General features: G+C 42.6%; 1 protein-coding gene across 1 annotated transcript in view; it reads left to right on the top strand.

Moving 5' to 3' along the window:
• LOC141131772 (uncharacterized) overlaps window positions 1-26,066 on the top strand; it is a 759,715-nt gene that overhangs the window by 523,350 nt on the left and 210,299 nt on the right. The window contains exon 87 of the mRNA XM_073619424.1: window positions 23,901-23,981. Coding sequence (XP_073475525.1) covers window positions 23,901-23,981 — 81 coding nt within the window. The remainder of the gene's footprint in view (window positions 1-23,900; window positions 23,982-26,066) is intronic.

A 26,066-nucleotide genomic window follows, 5' to 3' on the forward strand; every position in this document is an offset into this window, starting at 1 on the left:
GTGGGGACGAGCGAGCGCCCCCCCCCCCTCCTGAACCGTACCAGGCCGCATGCCCTCAACATGGGGGGTGGGTGCTTTGGGGGAGGGGGGCGCCCTGCGCCCCCCCCAAAGCACCTTGTCCCCATGTTGATGAGGACAAGGGCCTCTTCCCGACAACCCTGGCCGTTGGTTGTCGGGGTCTGCGGGCGGGGGCTTATCGGAATCTGGGAGCCCCCTTTAATAAGGGGGCCCCCAGATCCCGGCCCCCCACCCTATGTAAATGAGTATGGGGTACATGGTACCCCTACCCATTTACCTAGGAAAAAAGTGTAAGTAATAAAACACACTACACAGGTTTTTAAAATATTTTATTAAACAGCTCCGGGGGGGGGATCTTCCTCCGGCTTCGGGGGTCTTCTTCCGGCTTCGGGGGTCCCTCCGCTTCATCTTCTCCCGGCGTCCGGTTGGTTCTTCTCCGCTCTCCGGCCTCTTCTCCCGGTGTCGCAGGTCTTCGGCCGGCCCCTCCGCTCTCTTCATGTAGCTCTATTGCGAGCGGAGGTCCGGACTTCTGGGCTTCTTGGCTTCTTGGCTTGGCTTGGCTTCTCTTCTCTTCCCCCAGATGTTGACACGACGCTCTCTCCGGCTGGACTGGTCTCTGAGGGCTGCGTTGTGACTTATATAGGCGGAGACCCCGCCCCCATATGATGTCACAGTCCCTGGGCATGCTGGGACTGTGACGTTTTAGGGGGCGTGGTCCACCACGCCCCCTAAAACGTCACAGTCCCAGCATGCCCAAGGACTGTGACATCATATGGGGGCGGGGTCTCCGCCTATATAAGTCACAACGCAGCCCTCAGAGACCAGTCCAGCCGGAGAGAGCGTCGTGTCAACATCTGGGGGAAGAGAAGAGAAGCCAAGCCAAGCCAAGAAGCCAAGAAGCCCAGAAGTCCGGACCTCCGCTCGCAATAGAGCTACATGAAGAGAGCGGAGGGGCCGGCCGAAGACCTGCGACACCGGGAGAAGAGGCCGGAGAGCGGAGAAGAACCAACCGGATGCCGGGAGAAGATGAAGCGGAGGGACCCCCGAAGCCGGAAGAAGACCCCCGAAGCCGGAGGAAGATCCCCCCCCGGAGCTGTTTAATAAAATATTTTAAAAACCTGTGTAGTGTGTTTTATTACTTACACTTTTTTCCTAGGTAAATGGGTAGGGGTACCATGTACCCCATACTCATTTACATAGGGTGGGGGGCCGGGATCTGGGGGCCCCCTTATTAAAGGGGGCTCCCAGATTCCGATAAGCCCCCGCCCGCAGACCCCGACAACCAACGGCCAGGGTTGTCGGAAAGAGGCCCTTGTCCTCATCAACATGGGGACAAGGTGCTTTGGGGGGGGGCGCAGGGCGCCCCCCTCCCCCAAAGCACCCACCCCCCATGTTGAGGGCATGCGGCCTGGTACGGTTCAGGAGGGGGGGGGGGCGCTCGCTCGTCCCCACCCCCTTTCCTGACCGGCCAGGCTGCGTGCTCGGATCGGGGTCTGGTATGGATTTTAGGGGGGACCCCACGCCGTTTTTTCGGCGTAGGGGTTCCCCTTTATAATCCATACCAGACCTAAGGGCCTGGTATGCCCCGCGACGGGGCTCGCAAGGTGTCAATCTAGCCGATAAAAGCGGCAAGATTGACATCCTTTTCTAGTCCCGTCGCACCTGAGTCACGTTCAAAATGAACGGACTTGTCCGTGTGTGGGCAAGTCCATTCATTCTGAAAGTCCGCCGGAACTCCGGCGAAAGTCCGTCGGAAAGACGGGCGGACTTAGCCCGCCGGAAAATCCCGGCGTGTGTGGGCAAGTCCGTTCGTTTTAAAGTCCGGCGCACCTGGCGGACAAAGTCCGTCGGAAAGTGTGCCGGACCAAGTAGGATAGAAAGTCCGACCGTGTGTACGCGGCATAAGAGTTTCAATTTGTTTGCAATCAGGCTGGCCCTTGCACTACATGGTTTTGGTAAACCTGAAGACAAAAATCTGCAGAAAATCTAATAGTGTGTATGGGATCTAACTATTTGTTTGAAGAAGTTATTATTATTATATTTTGATACATTGTATAGTTTAAAAAAAAAGAACTCTGTTCTCCCTTATTACTGATCAAATATATTTTGAGTCTTGCTTATGATAAAAACAATGGGGGCAGACTTCTAAAAGAAAAAAGTCATCTGAAACGGAAAGGTTTTCCTAAAGGGTTGTATTATTGGAATGCTTTGTTGAATTTGGTTGGTAAATTATAACTTTGATAATAATGTGATAAAACTTCATAATTGCTCTTAAAAGAAAAGTATGGGCAAAGCTATTTTGGCCATACTTCTCTTGTGGGTTACAAGTGTTCACTAACTTTTGCACTTATGTGACCCAGAATCAGCTGACAGCTGACAAGTCTAGTGTCAACTGACATTACAGAGCCCTTCCAGGCCATGGAAGGATTCTGTTCATATTGTTCATATTGTTCATTGTTCATATTGTTGGGATCCTCCCAGCTACCTGATTGGCAGTTGGCTCTGGCTTTCAGTGTGTGGCTAATGCCGCGTACACACGATTGGACTTTACGGCATACTTGGTCCGGCGTACCGGATTTCGTCGGACAATTCGATCGTGTGTGGGCTCCAGCGGACTTTGTTTTATCAAAATTTGACTGACTTAGATTTGAAACATGTTTCAAATCTATCCGACGGACTCGAGTCCGGTCGAAAAGTCCGCTCATCTGTATGCTATTCCGACGGACAAAAAACGATGATAGGGCAGCTATTGGCTACTGGCTATGAACTTCCTTGTTTTAGTCAGGTCGTACGTCATCACGTACGAATCCGTCGGACTTTGGTTGATCGTGTGTAGGCAAGTCCGTTCATTCGGAAAGTCCGTCGTAAAGTCAGTCGAAAAGTCCGCCGGGCAAAGTATGCTGCAAAGTCCGGTCGTGTGTACGCGGCATTAGAGCCAAAGCCAGCTGTGCTCACCCCCTTCTCCAGTGCGGTGATCCAGTGAATGATGGAGGGGCAGAGCAGATAGCAGTGACTGACAGCAATCAGTGGTCATGTGATTGCTCAGTTCTCTGTCTTAGAGTCAATGAGGGACAGCTGCAGTATCACACCAATGCTTCAGCATTGAGGTGAGTATGTGTGTTTCTTTTTTTATTCATCTCCTTTAACCACTTCCCTACCCGGCCATAGTAAAATGACATCCACAGATGGGATCTCCCATCCTGGGTGGACATCATATGACAGCCTGGGCTTCCCGGCCGTCTAGGGGGCGCGCGCCCGCCACATTGCTCGGGACGTGGTGCATGTGCCCGGCGGCCGCGATGTCTGCCGGGCACCCGCGATTGCACGTTAACCGGGCCAGACCATGGATCTGTATGTGTAAAAACACAGATCCACGTCCTGTCAATTGAGAGGAGACAGATCTGTGTTCCCAGTACAGAGGAACACCGATCGCTCTCCTTCTCTTGTGCGTCCCCTCCCCCTACAGTTAGAATCACTCCCCTAGGAAACATTTAACCCCTCCTCTCCCCCTAGTGGTTAACCCCTTCCCTGCCTGTCACATTTATACAGTACAGGCATACCCCACTTCTAGTACGCAATGGGGTTTATTTACTAAAGCTGGAAAGTGCAAAATCAGACTCACTTCTGCATAGAAACCAATGAGTTTCTAACCCCAGCTTGTTGAATTAAGCTTTGGTAATAAAACCTGGAAGCTCATTGGTTTCTATGCAGAAGTGAGCCTGATTTTGCACTTTCCAGCTTTAGTAAATAAACACCATTGCGTACTTAAAAGTGGGGTATGCCTGTAATCAATGCAATTTAATAGCATTGATTGCTGTATAAATGTGAATGGTCCCAAAAACTGTGTCAAAAGTGTCCGATGTGTCCGCCATAATGTCGCAGTCACGAAAAAAAATCGCGATTGCCGCTATTACTAGTTAAAAAAAAAATACATTTTTTTTTTTAAAAATGCCAGAAATCTATCCCGTATTTTGTAGACGCTATAACTTTTGCGCAAACCAATCAATATACGCTTATTGCAATTTTTTTTACCAAAAATATGTAGAAGAATACGTATCAGCCGAAACTGAGGAAAAAATTATTTTTTTTTTTTTAAATTGGGATATTTATTATAGCAAAAAGTAAAAAATACTGTGTTTTATTCAAAATTGTCGCTCTTCTTTTGTTTATAGCGCAAAAAATAAAAACCGCAGAGGTGATCAAATACCACCAAAAGAAAGCTCTATTTGTGGGGAAAAAGGGACGTCACTTTTGTTTGGGTACAACATTGCACAACCGCACAATTGTCGTTTAAAGTGTGACAGCGCTGAAAACTAAAAACTGGTCTGGGAAGGAAGGGGGTGAAAATGCTCTGTATTGAACCGGTTAAAGTATACGGTTCAGCAAAATGAAAACAACTATATCCTGTTCATATCTGCAATACATTGGCATTCACCCATGTTTTATTTCTCTTTAAAAAAATGCCACAAATACAGAAGATACTATACATTCACCAGAGCAATGAGTAAAAGCAGCCTGTTAAAGCTTTGCCATCTCATAGAACCTCCGTCCTGGTCCCGACAATTAGTTCCTCGGACCCCTTTCACACTGAGGAGCTTTACAGGCGCTATAGAGCTAAAAATAGCGCCTGTAAAGCACCTCTCCTCTTACTCCAGTGTGAAAGCCCGAATGCTTTCACAGTGGAGCGGTGCGCTGGTAGGACGCTAAAAAAAGTCCTGCAAGCAGCATCTTTGAGGCGCTGTAGGAGCGATGTATACACTGCTCCTAAAGTGCCCCCATTGAAATCAATGGGCAGCGCTGCCAAAGCGCTGGCAAAGCGCTAGCTGCAGCTGTGCTTTTAACCCTTTTTCGAGCGTTAGCGGGGGTTAAAAGTACCCCACTAGCAGACGAAAAGTGCCTCAAAAACGACGGTAAAGCGCTGCTCAGTGTGAAAGTGCCCTTAGTGTCAGTCATGTGTGGCTGGCCGGCTCATTCTATATGCAAAATTGCTCACCACAAGGAGCCCCAGCATGGTATAATAGTGTAGTAATTTATTTTATATGTAAAAAAGCATACAACATTAAAAATCCACATGGAGCAAACAATAAACAAAGCAGCCGGACATACCAGGATGGGCGCCAATCCAGGACCCAGATACGGCGGTGTGATGTCAGCGTGTAGAGCTCCTCTCTATGCATTTTGTGCACGTGCACATCTTCAGGCGCTCCCCTGCGATATGCTGATTGCGGGTGCAATGCTTTGCAGGCTCCTAGTAAAAAAAAAATAAATGCACATTTTTATTACATGCAAAAAGATGTGCCTTTATTATTTTTTAAAAAAAGTTGAACTTATCCTTTAAAAGCTACTTTCCTAGGAAGAAGTAATATACCTCATGGGCCTGATGAAGTGTAGTGATGATGGTAGTGGTCTTCTACAGTTTGTGGAATGTTGAATTTGACATTCCACAACTTGCTAAAACATTTACAATATGCCATCTGTGAAGAGAACATTCAGAAAAATATGTATATTACCTCAGTGCCACTTAAAGCAGAGTTCCAGTCATATTTTTGTTTATTAAAAGTCAGCAGCTACAAAAGTGTACCTGGTGAATTTTAATAAACAGCCACTTACCTGTCCCATGATCCAGCAGTACACTCGACTGTGTTCTCCCTATGTCCTCCCTTGGTGGTGCTGGCATCTCTACTATGGGCACCTGGCTGTGAAAGCTTGCGGCGCTGCGCTTTGTGACTGGTCCTGAAGTCTTCTTGGACCTGTCATGTGTCCCAGAAGACTTCAGGAGGGAGAACTTCCGGTACTGAAGTGGGAGCAGAAACCTGTCAAAATCGGATACCTCTCCCCCTCCTCCCCAAAAGCTCAGTTTTACAAACAGGAGTTGGGGAGGAAGCCTTAAAGCGGAAGTTCCACTTTTGTGCGGAACTCCGCTTTAAGCTAGTTTTGTCATGTCTTAATGTTTTTTTTTTTTTTTTTAGCTTTGTTATATATTTTTTCTCGATTCCTGGATTTCATAAAAAAATAAAATCAGTTTTGCAAAACAATATCACCAAAAAAAAGCCTTGGTTGACCTAAAAAAAATGAATAATGTGTAACTTTGTTAATTTAAAGTGTGTCAGAAACCATGAAATCAGACCGAGACTGAAATATGCCCCGTACACACGATCGGACATTGATCGGACATTCCGACAACAAAATCCATGGATTTTTTCCGACGGATATTGGCTCAAACTTGTTTTGCATACACACGGTCGCACAAAGTTGTCGGAATTTCCGATCGCCAAGAACACAGTGACGTACACCACGTACGACGAGACTAGAAAAGGCCAGTTCAGAACCAAGCGCGGCACCCTTTGGGCTCCTTTTGCTAATCTCGTGTTAGTAAAAGTTTGGTGAGAGACGATTCGTGCTTTTTCAGACTCGTGGTTTTCAGATCGTTTTCTGCTGTTCAGTTTGTGCTTGTGGGTTTGTATCTGCTCTTCAGTGCGTGCAGCGAGTACCATTGACTCTTGTCATTGTGTACTTGTTCGTTCGTTACTGTTTTCAGGTCGCTCTTCACAGGCCTTGCTGTTCTTCAGTGCGTTCTGTTACTTCGTTCTGAGCAGCCGACCGTTTTCTAGCCATGTTGCATATACGTACTCCTCGTAGAGTTCGTGCTGTGCGGGGGCTGGGTGTTGGGGTCCTGACCTTGACACAAGTCCAGTCCATGAACAGGGTGGGGAGGAGTTCATGGACCAAGAATTGGTTGCTTCAGCGTGACCAGTTCTGTCACATGTCTTTGCTCCGTGAGATCCGTGAGAATAATCCTGATGATTTCAGGAACTTTCTCAGGATGACGAACCCCGTATTTCACCGTTTGTTGGCTTTGCTGACCCCTTATATTACCTGCATGAGGCAAGCCATCACTCCAGAGCAGAGGTTAGTCGCCACCCTGCGGTACTTGGCGACGGGGAGAAGCCTGCAGGACTTGAAGTTCTCGACAGGCATCTCCACCCCAGGCTCTGGGGATCATTATCCCAGAGACCTGTTCTGCCATCATCCAGGTCCTGCAGAAGGAGTATATTAAGGTAAGATTTTTATCCTTTAATATCACATTTTATTGTATTTAATGTTTGCTAATATATTGTATTTCTTTCCTCATTCCCTAATTACTATGATTGTAATATGCTGTGAATGTCCCCTTTGTTCTCATGCATGCTGGATTGTTATGTAATTTTTTTTTTTGTCCTTCATACATATTTGCCTTCACTAACCTCCCCAGCATGGTTTCCTGGCCCTATATTCACCTCATGTAGTCACTTAACAATGTATTTTATCAGCTCCATAGTAGTGCTTTACCCCAAACACCCCATAAAATGTTTTTAAATGTGATTTGTGCTTTAAATTCAGACAGATTGCTAGAGGCTGTTTTTGAGGGGTCCCCAAATCATTTGGAACCCTCCCTCCCCCCAACTACTAAGTCAGCTGATAACAATTCTCTATCTATCCTCAATCATCTATCTGCTGATTTTGCCAAACCTATACACACTATAGCCATCTCTTTTGTGGTCAGATTTATGGATGAATTCCCCAAAGTATGTAGTGCAAGGGCCTGCCTGTATAATTTCAAATGGTACTGTTTAAAGTTTTTGTATCCTATTATTATCTTGATAGGTAATAGCAGAATGTCCAAATGTGCTAAAATGTGTACAATGTGTTACACTTCTCACCTGTCCAGTGGGCTGCCAATAGTGTAACTAAGGAGGGGCTGGCCAAAGTAATACCCATTATTTAGGCATTCATCTCTCAATGAAGTGGAGAGGGTTACCTGTCCAAGAGCTCCCCCCCCCAAAATGTTAGAAATGGCCCATGAGAGGGGGGGGGGGAATCTGATAGGTGTACCTTATACTTTGGTCTTTAAAAACTCCCTTAAATAAATGTTATCTTAATGTTGGCCAGGGATGTTTGTGTATAATCTGCTTTCCCTGTTTATGTGCAAAATGACTAATTTGTTTTTCTTGTTTGACTCCACAGTTTCCTTCCACGCCACAGGAATGGCAGACTGTGGCCTCCCACTTTGCCCAGCGGTGGAAAACACGTCCACATCGTCCCACCACCCAAATCGTGGTCATACTATTTCAACTATAAGGGGTTCAATAGTATTGTGATGTTGGCGGTGGTGTCGAGTTCCTGTATGTGGACATGGGGAAGAATGGCCGGATGTCCGATGGTGGAGTCATCGCCCAGACGGAGTTCTACAGGCGTCTCCAGAATGGCAGCTTGGACTTGCCACCTCCAGAAGACAATGTGGAGGGACTCCCATTCGTCTTGTTGCAGATGAAGCGTTTGCGCTGGGGGACCATCTTATGCGGCCATTCCCGATGAGGACCCTCACCCCAGACTAGAGGATTTTTAATTACCAGCTGGCCAGAGCCAGAAGAGTGGTGGAGAACACGTTATGAATCATGGCCAGCCGGTTCCGCCTATTTCTTACACCCATACACATGGCGGAGTACAAACTGAATCATATCATCCTGGCGTGCTGTGTTCTACACAACTTTTTACGGCAACATTCTGCCAACTATGCTGGCTCAGTTGGGCCTGAGGCTGGAATTCAAAATGAACCAACCCTGACGGCGCTTGAACGTGGCCGTCCTGGCTTGCCCCCCCGAGTGCCCGTGATGTCCGTCTAAGATACCTTGAATACTTTGCGGGTAGGGGGGCTATCAATATGCCAGACAATGTCTGAAACCTTTTTCAAATAAAAAAAAAATTTAACTACTAAAATCTTTGGTGACATTTACTGCTTGTGTTTCTTTTAGCTGACCCTGACAGAAATGTGGTGAGTCCTGAAAATGACGTGATTGTGTAACATTACAAAGCATTGTTGGGTGTTATTTACTAAAGGCAAAGACACTTTGCACTACAAGTGCACTTGAAACTGCACTTGTAGTGCAAAGTGGATTTTCCCTTAGGAAATAACCCCCATTGTCACAGAAAACACCAATTAGAGCACAACAAAAAGTTTTGGAGCGTTGAAACAATAATCCACACATTCTTGATTAACAATCTTTTTAATACCAGCACAATCACATGTGCATTTAGAAAAGGTTTTTTAAAAAAACCAACATGTTTATTGTATAACAATTTTTGGGGTCACATTAGAAAAAGTAGAAATGTCCATTTAAGATAAAACAGGCATGTTTAAAACCAACAAGAAAGACACAAATCTTGAACTTACAAAGTTCACATTTGGTAGAACTTGAAGGCAATATCAGACATAAGTATTTACAAACTGTGTTTGATATTGCGTTCAGATGGGGTGAAGTCACCCTTAGAAAAGCCAAATTTGGCTTTTCGCAAATATGTCAAAAAATGGTAAAAATTTTTAGCTCACAAAAAGCGCAAAAAACAAAAAAGGATTTTGAGGGGTTTTAAACTCTCCCTAAAACATCAATGATGTTCTTCATTTTTTGTTGAACATCATTGATGTTTTTCAGGATGTTTTCCAAGTCCCTATTACACACCATGATCTCCCCGATCAGGATCTGTGCACTTTCTGAGGTGAAATGGCCTGGATCCACAACATCACGATGACCTAAAAAGATAAAAACAAAAACACACCATGTATTATAAATATGCCGGCATCCATCTCTTACCTGAGCCTGTGGTCGTAGACACTCACCTGTTGTGGTGCCAATTTCCACCACGTCTTCCTCCTCCTGCTCTGCTTGGCTTGGGTGGATTTCCCCTTCTTCCCGAGGTGGGGGGTCTGTGGTCTCCTTGGATGAGGGGTGTCCTCCGAGTCTTTTCTCCGCTATGTAAAAAAAATAGGTATACTTAACACACAGATATTTGATGGCAGAAATAGGAATATAAAACATTGCTTGGAAGTGAGGTACAATTGTCTATTTTGGCAGAGTTCCAAGATGTAGAATTTTTAGTGTCCTTTGTCAAGCTTCAAAACTTTACCTGTTTTGTACAAGCTTCACAGATGGAGACACCCCTATAGTATACACTGGAGCACCTGTGTAGGACCCTCTAATAAAAAGTGTGTTCTTGTGTCCCACACTAGTGCTCCAGCGTCCAGATGTGTAAAGAGCTGCTGAGTGTCCTCTCCTTACACAGAATCTAGTTTGCATTTCATTCTAGTTACAAACCCATCTACACAACCAAAGTATTTGCAGACAAGTAGGCCATAAAAAATGTGGGCAAATGCATATGGCCAAAACAATGGTGTTTTCTAGGTCGAACGAACAATGTTTTATAGGAACGAATAATGTGCCCATGAACATGAAAGTTGCCATTTTCAACTGGATAACAGTTAAGAAAAGCACATGAAGCAGTACGAACGTAATAAACATAAAGAATAGGAACACTGGACAACTACTTACTTTTTTGCAGCACTCTCCGGATCTTTCTGTACTGCTCGTGCTCTCTTAATTTGAGGTCTGACCACCGCTTCCCGAGCTGATCTTTCGATCGTCTTACCCCGAAATTCTGGTGCAGACTCTTGACCACTTTCGCTATGATCTTGGCCTTTCGGACATTGGGGTTGGGGTAAGGTCCATACTTCCCATCATAGTCGGCCCTCTTCAGGATGTCCACCATCTCCAACATCTCCCCAAAGGACATATTTGAGGCCTTAAATCGTCTCCTTCTGGATCGGGACGTTTCAGGCCCCGGGCTTTCCTCCTCCTCCTCCTCGTTGGTGTAATTATCTGACACCTGCTGTGTCTCCGCCATGTGCTCTTCCCCCACTGCGACGAACGAGAAGGGGGGGGGATAGACTAGAAAGAACTTCAGGGGCGGGCGGAGTTTCACGCATGCGCAGTGTCTATAAAGCGTAACACGCGTGCGTAGTACGTACGATCTGTGAGCGAAGGAAGGAGTAATGGAGGCGCCGATCGTGATTGCGAAGGTAAGATTTAACATTGGGCCTATACTGCTTCTAGATTGAGGCCTGTATGTGCAAAAGTTTAGAAGACTTTAGGCTGACATTAGGGTTTCTCTTGTGTTGTGTCTTGCAGTGAAAATGGATATCTTGAAAGATAAGGACTTTATGGCAATCTTCATTGATATGTTCAGGGAGCTGCCCTGTCTGTGGCAGATAAACCACCCTGAATATAAGAACCAAACAAAGAGGAAGGCAGCGCTGGATCATTTGGAATTTGTGAAGTCGGTGATCCCCACGGCAGACATCACCTATTTGAAGATCCTAATTGGTGGCCTGAGGAGCACTTATCTAAGGGAGCACAGAGATCAGGATCTGCAGATGACATTTATGTCCCCAGGCTGTGGTACTATGACAGACTGCATTTTCTGAACCCAGGCCAGCACTCTCCACTCTTCCTTCCATGCTTCCTTCCCCTAGCTGAGACTTCTGACGCCCAACCTGGGCCTTCCAGATAGCAACATGTGGAGGAGCTCAGTTTGAGCCAGGTATAGCATTCTTCTAAATATTTCTGGTTGTCCAATCAATCATGTTAAAAAGATGTTAGTTTGGATTGTTAATTTATGATTGTGATTGATGATGCAAAAACTAAAACCATGTCCCTTTTTCATACACAGGGAAGTCTCAGCCTGGAGGTGGCCGGGCCAAGCAGGCTGCCTGATACCCAGGTCCCTTCCCTCCGCCTTCAAAGACAAAGTGGCAGGAAGAGGAGTAACCTGGAGGAGGCTGCCATAGGCCTCTTTTGGAAGGCTACAGAGGCCCTGAAAACCCCCCACAGTGTGGAGGAGGATTTTGCTGGCATAACTGCCTGCAAAATGATGCAGATAGAGGAGGGCCAACGACTCCTGTGTGAATTTTTAATTTTGGAAGTTCTAAATAAGGGGTTGAGGGGCCAAATAACATGTGCTACCCACATTTGTGATCTCACACAAAGTCCTCCTCCTTCTCCTCCTCCAGGTCCTACTCCTCTTCCTCCTCCTCCAGGTCCTACTCCTCCTCCTTCCACATCTCCAACGCCAGAGCCACAGCCGGGAAGGAAGCGTGGAAGGAAGACCAGAGAGTGATGTCCCTGGGTTCAGTCTTGTCTGGCAAAATATGCAGCCTCTTGTAGTACCACAGCCTGGGGACACAGATGTCATCTGCTGCTTTCCGGATCTCTGGGACTTCTGGACCAGACTGCACTCCCTTAGATATGGACTCCTCAGGCCACCAATTTTGCTGGAAAATAATTGATGTCTGCCCTGGGGGTCCAAGGCTTCTCCAATTTATGATGTTTATCCAGCGTTACCTCCCTCTTTGTTTGGTTCTGATCCCTTAATAAAGGAATTTTTGGTTCAATTATACTCGCCTATGTGTGTTTTCCTTCAAAAAGGACATTTTTTTGCGAGTAGGCAGGTACATTTCAAAAAGACAATGTGAAATTAACAAGGGACACCAACACCAAGCAATAATAATAATTGCTATACAATAATAATAATAAATAATACAAGATACCAATGGTGTTGTGGTAACTTGACACACAAAACACACACAAAAATATTATGGAGTAAAACCAATAAAAAATAAAAAAAAATCAGCCTTGAAACAAATACAAACCAAAAAAAAAAAAAAAAACAGCCTTGAAAAAAATACAAAACAAAAATAAAACAACAAAAAACAAATTTGGTCAGATGTGACAAATCAAAATATATTGAGGGAATCACGATAAATAATAAAGAAAGAAGTTTGTGAGAAGTCTGTGTGAAAATGAGCAGCAAAACAACTTAATTCTTCTCACATTATAAAGAAGAAGAGAGCCCGCTGTATTAAACAATTTTAAACATTGCAGCGTGACGAAAGTTCTCTATCCATTCTGAACGCTAATTTTACCAGACGGAGCTGTTCCTTCTCGGAATTTCTTCTGAGCATGTGTGGCACTTTGTGCATCAGAATTGTCCACACACGGTCGGAATTGACGCGATCGGATTTTGTTGTCGGAAAATTTTATAGCATGCTCTCAAACTTTGTGTGTCGGAAAATCCGATGGAAAAAGTCCGATGGAGCCCACACACGGTTGGAATTTCCTACAACACGCTCCGATCACACATTTTCCGTCGGAAATCCGACCGTGTGTACGGGGCAGTACAGTTAAATCACACTTGTTTAATAAAAAAAGTAAACAGAACAAACATAATCAAAACATAGCCAGAGTTCAGGAACTGGAACAGATAGTCAGACAAGCCAAACGTCAGGGAGCCGGAGATGAGTGTAGTAAAACAGCAAGCAGGATCTGGAGCCAGAAGGGATGTCAGCAAGGCAAGTCTTTTAACAGGAATGCAGGAGAGAGTCTCTGTGATGTTGACTAAAGCGAAGGCAGAGATCCTCTGGGCTGGACGGCTTAAGTAGGCAGGGCTGACGAGCAGGATATTATCAACAGCTAAGTAACTGTGGAGAAATGGGAGCTGGCAATTAGCCGACAGCTGAGCGGCCAGCTCAGAGAAGGAAGGGCTGAGCCCAGACCTTACAAAGTGTTACTAAATCCAGGGCCCTGCATTCACTATATCTGGTCTCCCACAGTACACAGAACATGAAAATGCTATTATTTTAGTACTATAAACTGCTAAACGCCTTTTCTGAGCAGTATATAGCAGTCTTGTGACTTCTATCAGTGTCTGGTTAAAGCTTGTAGGAGGAGTTTTCATTCTCCTCTGACTGTCCTATGTAGGACCCCTGACCCTCTGTCTGGACAGTGCTGATTGGCCCTGTGCTAATTACATGCACACTCCCCCCCAAAAAAAATCTCTCTAGCAATACACATCAAACTGAGCATGTGCAGAGTGCCCCCAAGGCTCTGTTCTACCGGGAGATGGTATGGGAACTGTGCAGGGGGGGGGGGGGGGGATCAGAGAAGACAGGATCAAACAACCTTTTACACAATGCGCAGGACTAACCCCTTAGGTTCCACAGTGAGTATAACAAGCATGCTTTACTGCATATACAGACTGATTTTACTGTTGTGGGTTTAGTAACACTTTAGAGCTAAAGTTTAACCTTTATATACATTTTCCTTACCTGGTTCACCCACTCCCCCGTTCTTAAAGAGGAGCTCCAGCCTCTTAAGTGAAATTTAAAAGTCAGCAGCTACAAAAACTGTCCGCTGCGCTCTGTGACTAGTCCTGCACTCTTCTGGGTCCTGTAATGTGTCCCTGAAGACTACAGGAGGGAGGGGGGAAGGAAAACTTCCACTTCCGATCGCCTAGGTGATTGGAGTGGATGCAGGAGCGGGTACTTGTCAAATTCAGGTATCCAATCCCCCCTCCTCCCCAAAAGCTCCTTTTTAAAAACAGGAGCGGAGGAGGAGACCTGAAAGCATAACTTCCTCTTTTGGGTGGAGCTCCACTTTAATTAACATGCTAATGAAATTATTAAATAAAGCCTGTTTGTTTTCCTTACATCATCTCTAGGTCTCTAGGCTTCTCTATGCAAAACAGGCAGATCATGGCGGATGGGAGTAGCCAGCAGGATGTTGTGTATAGCCTCTTGAAAACATTACAGTGCCCTGCCTAATTACTCCTGATGCAACCAATGGGCTGGTTTTTGAGAAGTTATGCAAATATCAGAAAGCCTTAATGGGTGGATGTTATTCTGGAGGAGTGGAAGTTCTAGGCAAGCTGCATTTGCTTACAGACTGCTCTAGGTAATGTCCAAATGTGATGGTGAGCCTCTATGACTGAAGGAACTAAAATCCAATGAATGAGAGAGGCGGGCCAGGGACAGTAATGCTGAGGAGGAAAGAACTGAAAGGTGTAAGTTTTGCTATATAGTAGACTTTTGCTTCATGGTAGTTATGTGCGGCCATTAGCTTCAATTTAGGTTAGCGTTATGGCAGAAAACTGAGGATATAATGTGGGAACTAGCTGATCTGGCAGGTGCCTTAAATTGGAAGATCGTATCCCATATAATTAGGAGAAAACTTCTTTAAGAGCTCAACCTGAAAGTGGAAAAAATGGCCGCAATTTCTATCTACAACCTTAAGTTAAGTTTGCCTTTTAATTGATAATGTTGAACTAAACGATCCAAAGAAAACACTATGTGGGGCTGTAAGTTAATAATTACCATTTGCAAACAAAAAGAAGCTAAATAAAGAACTTTTAGCCAACTTTGCAGCCTTGCAGCCTTTTGCCTACAAAATAGTACCCTGTTTCCCCGAAAATAAGACCTACCCTGAAAATAAGACCTACAAGGACTTTAACTAGAGCTTATTTGGGGGGTAGGGCTTATATTATTCTTATTTTCGGGGAAACAGGGTAGTAATTATACAATAGTGATAATGATAATAATGTAATATTTCAGATTAATATAAAGGTGACTGTTGCATACAAAAGATAACACAAGTTAACAGTACAGATTTTTAAAAATAAAAATTGGCACCTAATCTATTGAAATCACTACAAGAACTACAATATTATAAATAGGTGGCGCAACAAAATCACAAATTTGTTCAGAAGATATAATAAAGCCATGATAGAAGATTTTAAGGCACTAATACATACAGAATATACAAAACAAACACAATACAAGAGAATGTAAAGTATAAACAAGTTCCACATATCTGCACGCTGAAAAGTATACTTCTGATTCATAGTTTTTTAGTTTTGTTTTCATCAGGGCTTGTATGTCTCAAGCGTCATTTCGTGACACTTCTGTAATTGATTTTCAGTAGTGCTTTTAGTTGCTATTATTGTCCTGTACATACTTACCTTAAATGTCTGTAGAGACATTACATATACATTAAGATACCACATTCTTACTGCCTTATAGTGATGATGCTTTTTAAGATTACCACCGTAGAGAGTCACATTTATCTACGACAACAAATGACAGAATATCTTGCTAAAAACAAAAAGCAAAATGTAAGAAGATTTTTTTTTTTTTAATCATGTTTTGTGTATTGGTTTAGTAGCTGTATCTCTAAAATCAAGGTTGCTATAGAAACTTTTCAAACTAGCATGCAATAGGTAGTGGAAATAACTTAAAATAACATGTTACTACTGAATATGGAGAAGGATATTTAGCTGTATATCAAGGTTATTACCTTCCAAAAAATATAGGTCACAGATTTTAGAATCTAGGCCCTTGTTTTTTGCCTCTTGTTCTCAGTCATCCCCTACATTTAGCTGCTTTGCACAGAGAAAAGTAGAATTATGTATGCTATGTCACTGGACACTTATGGAAGCCTCTGAAAATCAAACATTGATGTCGTCTCATGCGTTCTCTGCGCTTTGTCGTGTGAGCTGTACTGTCATTAAACCAAACAAAGAGCATACTAAGAGGGCAGTCACTGTGGTTGTTATCAATAGGTTCTCTGTGAATTGTGGAGGCTCTTTAAGCACATAACAACTGGTAAATGTATCATACTTTTGAAACTGTGGTACATATGTCAGTTTGTATAAATTAAATCAAACACAATATAAAATCAGGTAAAACTAAAAATACATTTATAATTAAGAACTAATGCTTAATACAGTAAAACTGTGCTTTGCTCAATCAGAGAAAACAGCAGGTTTACTTTAATGGTGGCCCCTACAGCTGCTAATGCCTAAAATGTTGGTTACTCCAGCATTTCATATTCCTGATATGTGATTGCTGTACCATGTACTTGTATGGAAAAGTATTCACTTCTCTTTGTATTGCTGAAATCCCTGGTGTTCCTGCCTGTCCCTCTGTGTTCCTATTCAAAACTGACCACACTAAGCAGAGGAGCACGTCATGGTCAGTTCTCTAGCTATGCTGGGAACCAATGATCAGACTTGTCCTGACATGCCTCCCATACACAGCCATTCACTGGAAAGCTCAGTGTACTTTTACTTCTCCTCCCCCCAGCTCTTATGCAGCTAAGAACAGAGGAATGTAACCGCGTATTAAAAAACGAAATAAAAGGTATTGATAATGTTTTTTTAATATCTATACACAAATGTTTTGCCTTCCATTTATATTTTCAACTGAATTGATTGTTTTACAAGGTGATTGTTTACGATCACTTTAACTTTCTTTTACTGCCCTTCCATTCTGTTATGCTGCCAGTAGCAAAGAGTGGGAGTCCTGTGCAAGCTCCAGGTTGCAACTTGGAGCTTATACATGGTTGTGACAGAAATTCAGCCTCATACCCAGAAATGTCAAAATGAGGGAGTGTTAGCGCAATGGAAAGGTATGCAACGCTGATGGGGCAAGTGAACCTATTGCTGTACTTTGCCCTGTATGGAAAAAGCACAGGCTTGCTTTAAGGTGTACACTACCAGTACATATACAAAAATGGTGTTTATGAAAAAACTTTTAAAGACTGGATGTTAACCTTCATCCCAGGTTATGGAGAAAAGCAAGAGTTGACAAACTTCCTTTTCCATAATAAAGGCTGGACATCACAGCTATATTACTGCCATTTTCTCTTTTGTAAGGTTCTTTTCAATCACTGATTTACTGCTCCCATATACAAGTATATACACTCAAAGTCTTTCCTGTTTAAAAGAAAGTACTGCAGGAAAGTTATCATAATCGCTTTTATTAGAGAAGAAATAGCTCTCATTTAGTTCTAGTTAACATCTTATTCCAACAGACACACACACTGATACAGTATTGTCCTCTCTTGATGTGATTCACAGCTTGCTGAAACAGACACAGAATATTTATGGGTATAGTTCATTTTCTTTTTATCATTTTCACGACACAAACCTTGGAGACTTGCAATTATTAATCAGAATTATCTGGCACTTTCAAACAAAAAGATCAGGGGTTAGGCTGAAGTGATAAGGATAGGATAGTTCTACAGTGATGATGATTGGCTCAGAGTAATGGTGACATCACAAATTCAGTTCATCTCTTCAGATAGATTTCTATTTCTATATGTTAATAAAAATTGGAAGCATTCATAAACATTAATAACTTTTTTGCTTATATATTTGTTCCTTACATATGCCTAGAGAATACATTGGAATTAAGATGTTGGATATCAACAACTGAGGATTATTCATAAAACGCAGGCTGTTTTAGTTAGCATGCTCTACTAATCTGCCATACTCCTATACCCCTATTGTGTATTTAGAGATCTATATTTTAAATGTTTCTACTATGACTGCTTTTTATATGTTTATTAATACTTACATATTTAGGTTACATTTTTGCTGAAATATATACTAAAATTTGCTTCTATTTAACATAGAGGGTGGTTAGCAGTGTCACATGGTGATCTATAGACACTGGACAGCTGCTTTGGAAGACTGTAATATAATATTGTATCTTAGGCAAGGAAACAGAAAAACATACAGTGCAAACAGATAATAGTGTACTATTAGCACGATAATACTACACTATGATCTGTTGTGTAATCTGGATCTTTTTGTTTCTCTGATTGTTGCATAACCCCAGAGCTCCCTCTTCTCTTTCATGAGATGCCTGCCAATGGGTTTATCCGGAGCCTACTAGTTTATTAAAATATAGGATGTCTATCTTTGAGACTTTTGTTGGTCTTATACCAGACCCAATAATTGCATTTTACATGAATTACTGAATTGATGGCAATTAACATCTAATATCCTATACATTTAGGCTGAGCGTTTGTTCATGCTTTTTACTTTTCTTTCTTACTAGCGTGTAAATACCTTAGGGCCCCTTAAGGCGAATCTGTGGCCAAGCCTGGTCATTCAAGTATTTAAATATTTCTAGCAATCAATAAATGAGTGTTAAAATAAGCCCTTGCTGACACTTTAGCTTCAGACTCTAAAGAAATTCATCTTCAAAGTTAACTCCAGAAGCATTGAGGTAATTCAGATCCTCTCTCTCTCTCTCTCTCTCTCTCTCTCTCTCTCTCTCTCTCTCTCTCTGTCTCTCAGCATCTCAGCTCGCCCTTTACCCAGTCCTAGAGCTCTTTTTCCACATTTAAGTTCAATTTTGGAAGGCTGGAAGACAGCCAACTTACTGCTGGAAGGGGTGGCTGAGCTGACTTGAACTTGACATGAATTCCAATTCTTCTGCTGTCAACTTTAAGAATTAATGACTCCACAATGCCTGCAGCTACAGAAGTCAGCAAGAGCTTGGTTTAAAACATATTTATTTTTGTATTTATTTATTCTTTAAAGGTACAGGTAGCACCAGCAATTTACGCAGCGCTTTACACTTATTTATTATACAATCACATCAGTCCCTGCCCTCAAGGAACTTACAATCTAAGATACATTTAAATACTTCACCAAAGTTACACTTTAGGCCAAGGGCATGCTCTTTTTTGCTGTTATAAATTAAAAATTCCAACATGACTTGAGAATTTTAGACTGGTAGGGCACACCCGACCTTGTCACTCATGGCAACTATAGAACCACAGGATAACTGAGCTTACTTCAGACTCCATATGCCTATAGTCAGGACCATGAAAATGCTTCTGCAATTCTTGCTTTAGGCAACACTCCTGCATTCTGTATCATAATGTTGCACATAAAGTATAAACTGATTTATGTTACAATTAAATAGTAAACATTACACAAAGTGCTTCTTTGTCACTACGTTCTGTATATTTATATAGTTGTAAAATTACAATTTAAGTTTATTAATAATTTGCTACAATTTGTTCTTATACAGAACACTGCTATAATGGAGCTTTGGATCACATAGAGTTAAATGTGTTTTAGCGCAATAGTCGATCGTCAGGGCTAGTGGGAGGTGAATTTTTGATTTTCTAAATGCTTTCAGATCTGAGCAGCTTCATCGCTAGGATATTTTGGTAAATAATGCAGCAATTCTCTTAGAAAGTACTTGCAAGTGATAATGGATTATCAATATGGAAATCTTTTTCCTCCCTTTCGAATAATCACAGATTTGCAGTCCTCTGAGAATTCATTTAAGGCAGCAAGAAGTGCCTCTTATTCATCATCTCTTGGAATTACAAGCCATCTCCCCCATACTCATGTAATAGGTATTTTGTCATAATATGCTAACTCACTTCCATAACACACTACACAGCTACGCAGTCAAGTTTTTCTAAAGAAAACTTTTTTAATTGCTTTAACAGATGTTCCTAAAGCACCTAATACAAGCCAACCTGGAAACTCTGTGTGTGTATTCATACAACTATAAAAGTGTGGAGAGATTAGATCAAAGGAATTCAAGTCTTGTGGTTGGAAACATATGAAAAACTACCTGTGTTGCAAGGAGCAGTCAGTCAGCTCCCAGTCTCAAAAACCTGAAAGCTAGAATATGAAAGATCATTGTATAAAATAGAGAAATACTTTCATTAACATTATTTCCATTATGTTGTCCAATTAGATAGCCTGCAGCAAGTAAGGGGGAATACAATAACTGAATATGCAGTATCAAAAATAGCTAACAGAGATTAGGTGAACAAAAAGAACATCATACATGTCACAATACTATGGAGGTTCCCTCTTCTCTGAAATTGTAAACAGCAGATTTGCTAAAGTGACAGAGTGAAATACAGAAAAAGCCTTATCAGGTAAGGTTTGGATGAACAAAGAATCCCCTCATTCCATCATAAAAAACATAATGAAGAGGAACTGCATGTATGAAACAAGACCATACAATTATGGCACATCAATCATTTAAAGTGAAACTAAACTGCCATCTTCAGGGAGGTACTTGCCCTTCTCAGGTACGGACACTTTAGTATTTCCATTTCACCATCATCTTCATTGCATCTTCTTCTGGGTCCAGCATCTGGGGTGACAACTTATGGTGTAACTCCCGTGCATGCATGTTTGAGTTACCTAGTCCCAGGCAGCATAGACAGATAACGAAATGGCTCGGGGTACGTTTTTTTTTAGCAGAAGAGACTTAAAATGTCCAACAGTTTTTGATAATTTTTGAGTTTAGTACTGCTGTATCAGTTCAATTTAGGGTAAACCTTTAAAAAAACTGAAAATAAAGATCATACTGAGGGGCCTCGGTAGCCTGAATAGGTTAAGGGAAACTTTCAAACCTCCAGTTCTCTAGCAAATTACAGGGAGTTCCTATCCATTCTTATGATACTGATGTGGCTCCACCCTTGCATTTACCGTAACCCAACACTCATATGTCCGTTGAAAAAGTGGGCTGTGAAATGTAAAATAGAGAACAATGTGTATTTCTAGTTCTGAGATTTACAAAGCTCTCTTACACTCCACAGCAATTTATAGTTAGGGAATATAGTGGGGTCTCCTTTCCACTCTCAGTGTTCTGACTAGATAATGAAAGTGCAAATGGCCTATACCAAATTCAGGTACTTATCCTAGTTTTTTTAAAAACAGTACATTTAATGTTTCAGCACTAAACACAGAGCTGCATGCATTACATGCTTTGTATGATCTGGCCTGAGTAAATTTAATTGATTCTATCGCTTATGCCCACATAAACATTATCAATGATCTTTCCACTGCTCTAATGAATTTGCTTGACAGAAGTATTAATGATAATAATAATCATAATATTCATAGTAATAATATATAATTTTATCTCCAGGGTTCAGCAGGCCTTATTGGAATAAACAGACAGAAAGGATCTAATGGTGACAGAGGGTTACATGTGTGTTCTTTATGTCTGCCCACAAGGTCCAGCTTTTAAAGCATTTTAAAGAGGAGTTCCACCCAAAAGTGGAACTTCTGCTTTAAGGAGTCCTAACCCCCTGACATGCCACATTTGGCATGTCATTTTTTTTGGGGGGGGAGTGGGTACCTAGTTTTAACAAGTACCCAGTTCCCACCTAGGCAACGCCTCCTCTCCCCCTCCCTCCCTGCAATCTTCAGGGACAAGTCACAGGTCCCAGAAGATTGCTCGGCCATTCAGGACGTGCAGCGCGACTTGGGCATGCGCAGTGCACACCTGGCTATGAAGCCGCAAGCTGTCACAGCCGGGTGCCCACACTAGTGATGCCAGAGCACTGGGGAGAGGCGGAGGAGAGAACCGAGGCTTCGTGCGGCCGCATTACTGGACCGTGGGACAGGTGAGTGTGTGTTTATTAAAAGTCAGCAGCTATACTATTTGTAGCTGCTGACTTTTAATAAACAGAAAAACGAGTGGAACTCTGCTTTAAGTAGAAAAAGAGAAACAATAAATTATAAGGGTTCCACGTCCTGCAGGGCAAGTCAACAAAGAGAGTTCTGTGTTTATAAGGTCACTGTAGGAACAGGGAGTGAGGTACTAGCAACTGATGCCTCAAGCAACAAGAAGTGGGGCGATCTCCATTCTTAAGCTGGGTATACACTAGTAGAATTTTGTTTAACATTTTTCATTGTAAGAAGGTTGTAAAGTTGGCCATAAACTGATTGAAATTCAGCTAGTTCGGCAGGAACCGGCTGAATTTTATGGATTTTATGGATTTATGCATATATGGCCATTCCTGTTCGAGAGGAGCTGATCTAATGATTAAATCCTCTTGAATGGGACTGTTGGTTTGAGCAGTTCCACTGTCAGTATGCAATAGCACAGTAGGGAGGATTCCTTCATCCACCTCAAATGTGTTGATGAGTGAATCTGTTAATTTATTTTTTTATTTTGATCAGCCACCTGGCTGATCAAAAAAAAAATCCATTGCTGACCAGCCTAAGAACGTTGTAAGAATGTTCTTTCCTTTTTCTAATCATTAGCAGGGTCAAATCATAGTTCATTTTTGACTGCAGTTATAACAAAAATTCAAAGGAGTAGGATGGAAAAGAATTCTCAAATGTACAAATTTCTAACAGTGTATGTGGTTTTCATTCATTAAAGTTCATTAATTTCAAAATCGAATGCTAAAAGCAAACAAAATCTTTAACTGCTTTCAAACAACATTTGAAAGTTCTGAGGCTTTTCCAAAGAATTTTCTTTTGAATTTTCTTTCAAAATTCTACTAGTGTATACCCAGCTTTATCCTTTTAATGAGAAGGGAAGAAAAGCTGCGAGGGGTTTTAAAAAAGTTTTCGCACTTTTATATTTCCTTTGGAAATGGTGAGGGACGGGAGCAGTAGTAATTTGTCATGTCTGAGAGTGTCATGTGACTAGTCTGTCTGGCAAGTAAGTGTGAGCTCAGGCATTTTCGAAGCTCCACATGCTCGCACCTGCCAGGAAGCTCATACTCCGCAGTGATAATTACAGGCAGTGAGACATTTCCCGGTCTGCGACTGCACAGGTCGGGAAATGTCTCACTGCCTGTGATTAGCCCTGCAGAGTGTCAGCTTCCTGGCGGGCATAGGCACGTGGAGCTGCAAACACGCCTGAGCTCATCCTTACTGGCAAGACAGCTGACCTGGATGGACTTTCCGATGGAATTCCGCTCAAGCTTGGCTTGCATACACACGGTCACACAAAAGTTCTCTGAACTTTCAACAGTCAAGAACGCAGTGACGTACAACACTACGACGAGCCGAGAAAATGAAGTTCAATGCTTCCGAGCATGTGTGGAATTGTTTCCGAGCATGCGTGATTTTTGGCACATCCGAATTGCATGCAGACGAGCGCATTTTCGTATAGGAACTTTTTCTGACCGAAAAATAGAGAACTTGCTCTTAATCTTTTGCTGGCTGGAATTCTGGCAGCAAAAGTCCGATGGAGCATACACACGGTCGCAATTTCCAATCAAAAGCTCTCATCAGACTTTTGCTGGCGGAATTTCGACTCGTGTGTACGGGGCATTAGACGTTGTAACACTGTAGTAAAGATGGCTGTGAAACCTTTATAAGAAAGTCCTTAAGCTTTTTGAAGAACCCTCCTATTTCAGATTTCATATTACAAGAGATGTCCCAAGGCTAACTGTTACCTTTGTGTGTATCCCTGTTTTTAGCTAACAGGTGTATGAACCTATCAAAATACAGGTATTAGATAACATGATTTGTATGATCTGGCCTTAGTAAACTGAACCGATTCTACTATTTATGCTGCTATAGACATTATTTCCACTACTATACCGAATTTGCATAAAATAGGTAATAATAACAATACAAATAATATATGATTTCATCTTCAGGGTACAGCAGGTCTTGATGGGCTAAATGGACACAAAGGATCTAAGGGTGACAGAGGATTACAAGGACAAAAGGGAGATCCGGTAAGAGTATACTGTAGATATTGCATGATTAGCTGTACATAAGCAATCGTTTGTCTTTTACAAAGTAAAAAACAGTAATAATAAGTAATTGTATGACTGATAAATGTTCTGACACACCAAACACCTAGAATTTCTTGATTTACACAAATGCTACAGTATAAGCTGCTTGTGAAAAAGCATGCCACTATACAGGGGAACACTAAACTATATATATATACATATATATATATACATACAGTATTTGTCAACAGTAGCACTGAAAATACATCAGAATTTCAGTACCTAAATACATTGTCAAGGAAATTTATCAGTATAGATAGTTGGAGCTGCCCATTTGTATTTGCTTATTCAAGCTGCATGCTGTTGGGCTGTCACCCTTATCCTTGCTTTGCTACTTGGTGAGTTGCTGACCTGAATCAGGAAACTTGATCTACACATGTTTTCTCCAATTAAGTGACTTAGCAAGCAGCAAAGACAAGGATGACGAGGCTGGAGCATGCAGCTTGAACAAGCAAATCAGAAATGGCAACTCCCATAGTCCTTTCCAGACAGACTGCTTGCATGTTTTTCCATACTGCAAGTTTATGTATTGGGAGTGATTAGCTTGGCAACGGGGTGCATTTATAAATAGACTATGCTGCTCAACTATAAAAGTGTCAACAATTCAATCAATCGCTGTATATTTTATATACCAACATATAGCTAAGGAAAATGAAAAAACAGATCATGTCCAATAACCAAAGTCCCACCAAATATATGTTGCTTGTTGTGCAGAAATGGTGATCAAGTGCTCGTGCTTCTAAGGACAATTATAACACATTCCCAATTTAAAAGTGCTCAAAGTGACACCACATGGATTTACAGTCACTACAAAGGTTAGACCCTCTATTGCTAGATAGGTGTCCGCCCTTTTTGGGACAAGCCCCCTGTGGATCTTTACACCAACTACAGTACACCACTCAGATATGACTCCAAAAACAATATCATGGAGAAATATTTATTGCGCAAAGCAGCCGTATCTATCAGGGAACACAGCCTCAATGCGTTTCGTCTGTGATTGGATGTCACATCCTGTCTTTGCAGTGTAACCAAAAAAATGCCAGGGGGTCAGAGAATATGAGTTCAGCAGGGCAGTGTATCAGAGTCAGTTGGACACTGTACAGGGAGTCAGCAGGGCAGGTCACTGTTGGCAGGGCACTTAGCAGATCTCATCCTCCCCACACAGAACATGGCTGAGATCAGAGTTCCTTGCAGACACAGCCTTAATCTTCACAGTGTGTAGCTGGCTACTGCAGCTGCCATTCTGATCTGAGAATTTCACAGGTCAGAACAGCAACATAGCAGCCAGCTACCCACTGTGTCTATAAGGGAATCTGATCTCAGCTATGTGGTATGAGGAGGAGATCTGTTGAGTGCCCAAATTCCATCTGCAAGCCACAAACAAATCCTCCCAGTCCAAATCCCCCTTCTAAGGCTAAGTTCACATTGGCATTAAAAGCAGGCGTATGGTAACGCTATGCAAACGCTCTGGCAGGCAGTTGCGGTGCGCTGCGGTTGTGGGGCATTAAGATTAGTTTATTTTCCATAATGGAATAGGCGTTTGTGGAGCGGTTTTAACGTGCTTTAACGCTCATCAAACTCCCCTATACCCCCTTCTAGCCCAAATCCTCGCTCCCCAATCCCCCTTCCTAGCACAAATCCTCTCCTCCACAAATATCCCCTCCTAGCACAAATACCCCCCCATCCCCCTTCTTAGCCCAAATACCCTCATCCCTTCCTCACACAAATTCCCCCTCTAAATCCCCCCTCCTAGCACAAATCTCCCCCAATTGCACCTTCTAACACAAATCCCCCCTCCCCCAAAATTACCCTTTCCAGCACAAATACCCCTCCATCCCTAATCTACCACAAACCTCTCCCAAGCACAATTGATTGCTACCTCCCCTTTTTGTTCCCAGTACAATCATCCACCCCAAATTTACACGTAGAAACTCTACAGGAGTAGTGATAGCGGGAGGAGGTGTGGCCTGCACTGTGTTCTCCTCCTCCTGTCTGAACAGTGCTGTTGCACCATCCACCCACATT

Source organism: Aquarana catesbeiana, linkage group LG03 (genome assembly GCF_042186555.1).
Source record: "Aquarana catesbeiana isolate 2022-GZ linkage group LG03, ASM4218655v1, whole genome shotgun sequence".
NCBI classification, from domain to species: domain Eukaryota; kingdom Metazoa; phylum Chordata; class Amphibia; order Anura; family Ranidae; genus Aquarana; species Aquarana catesbeiana.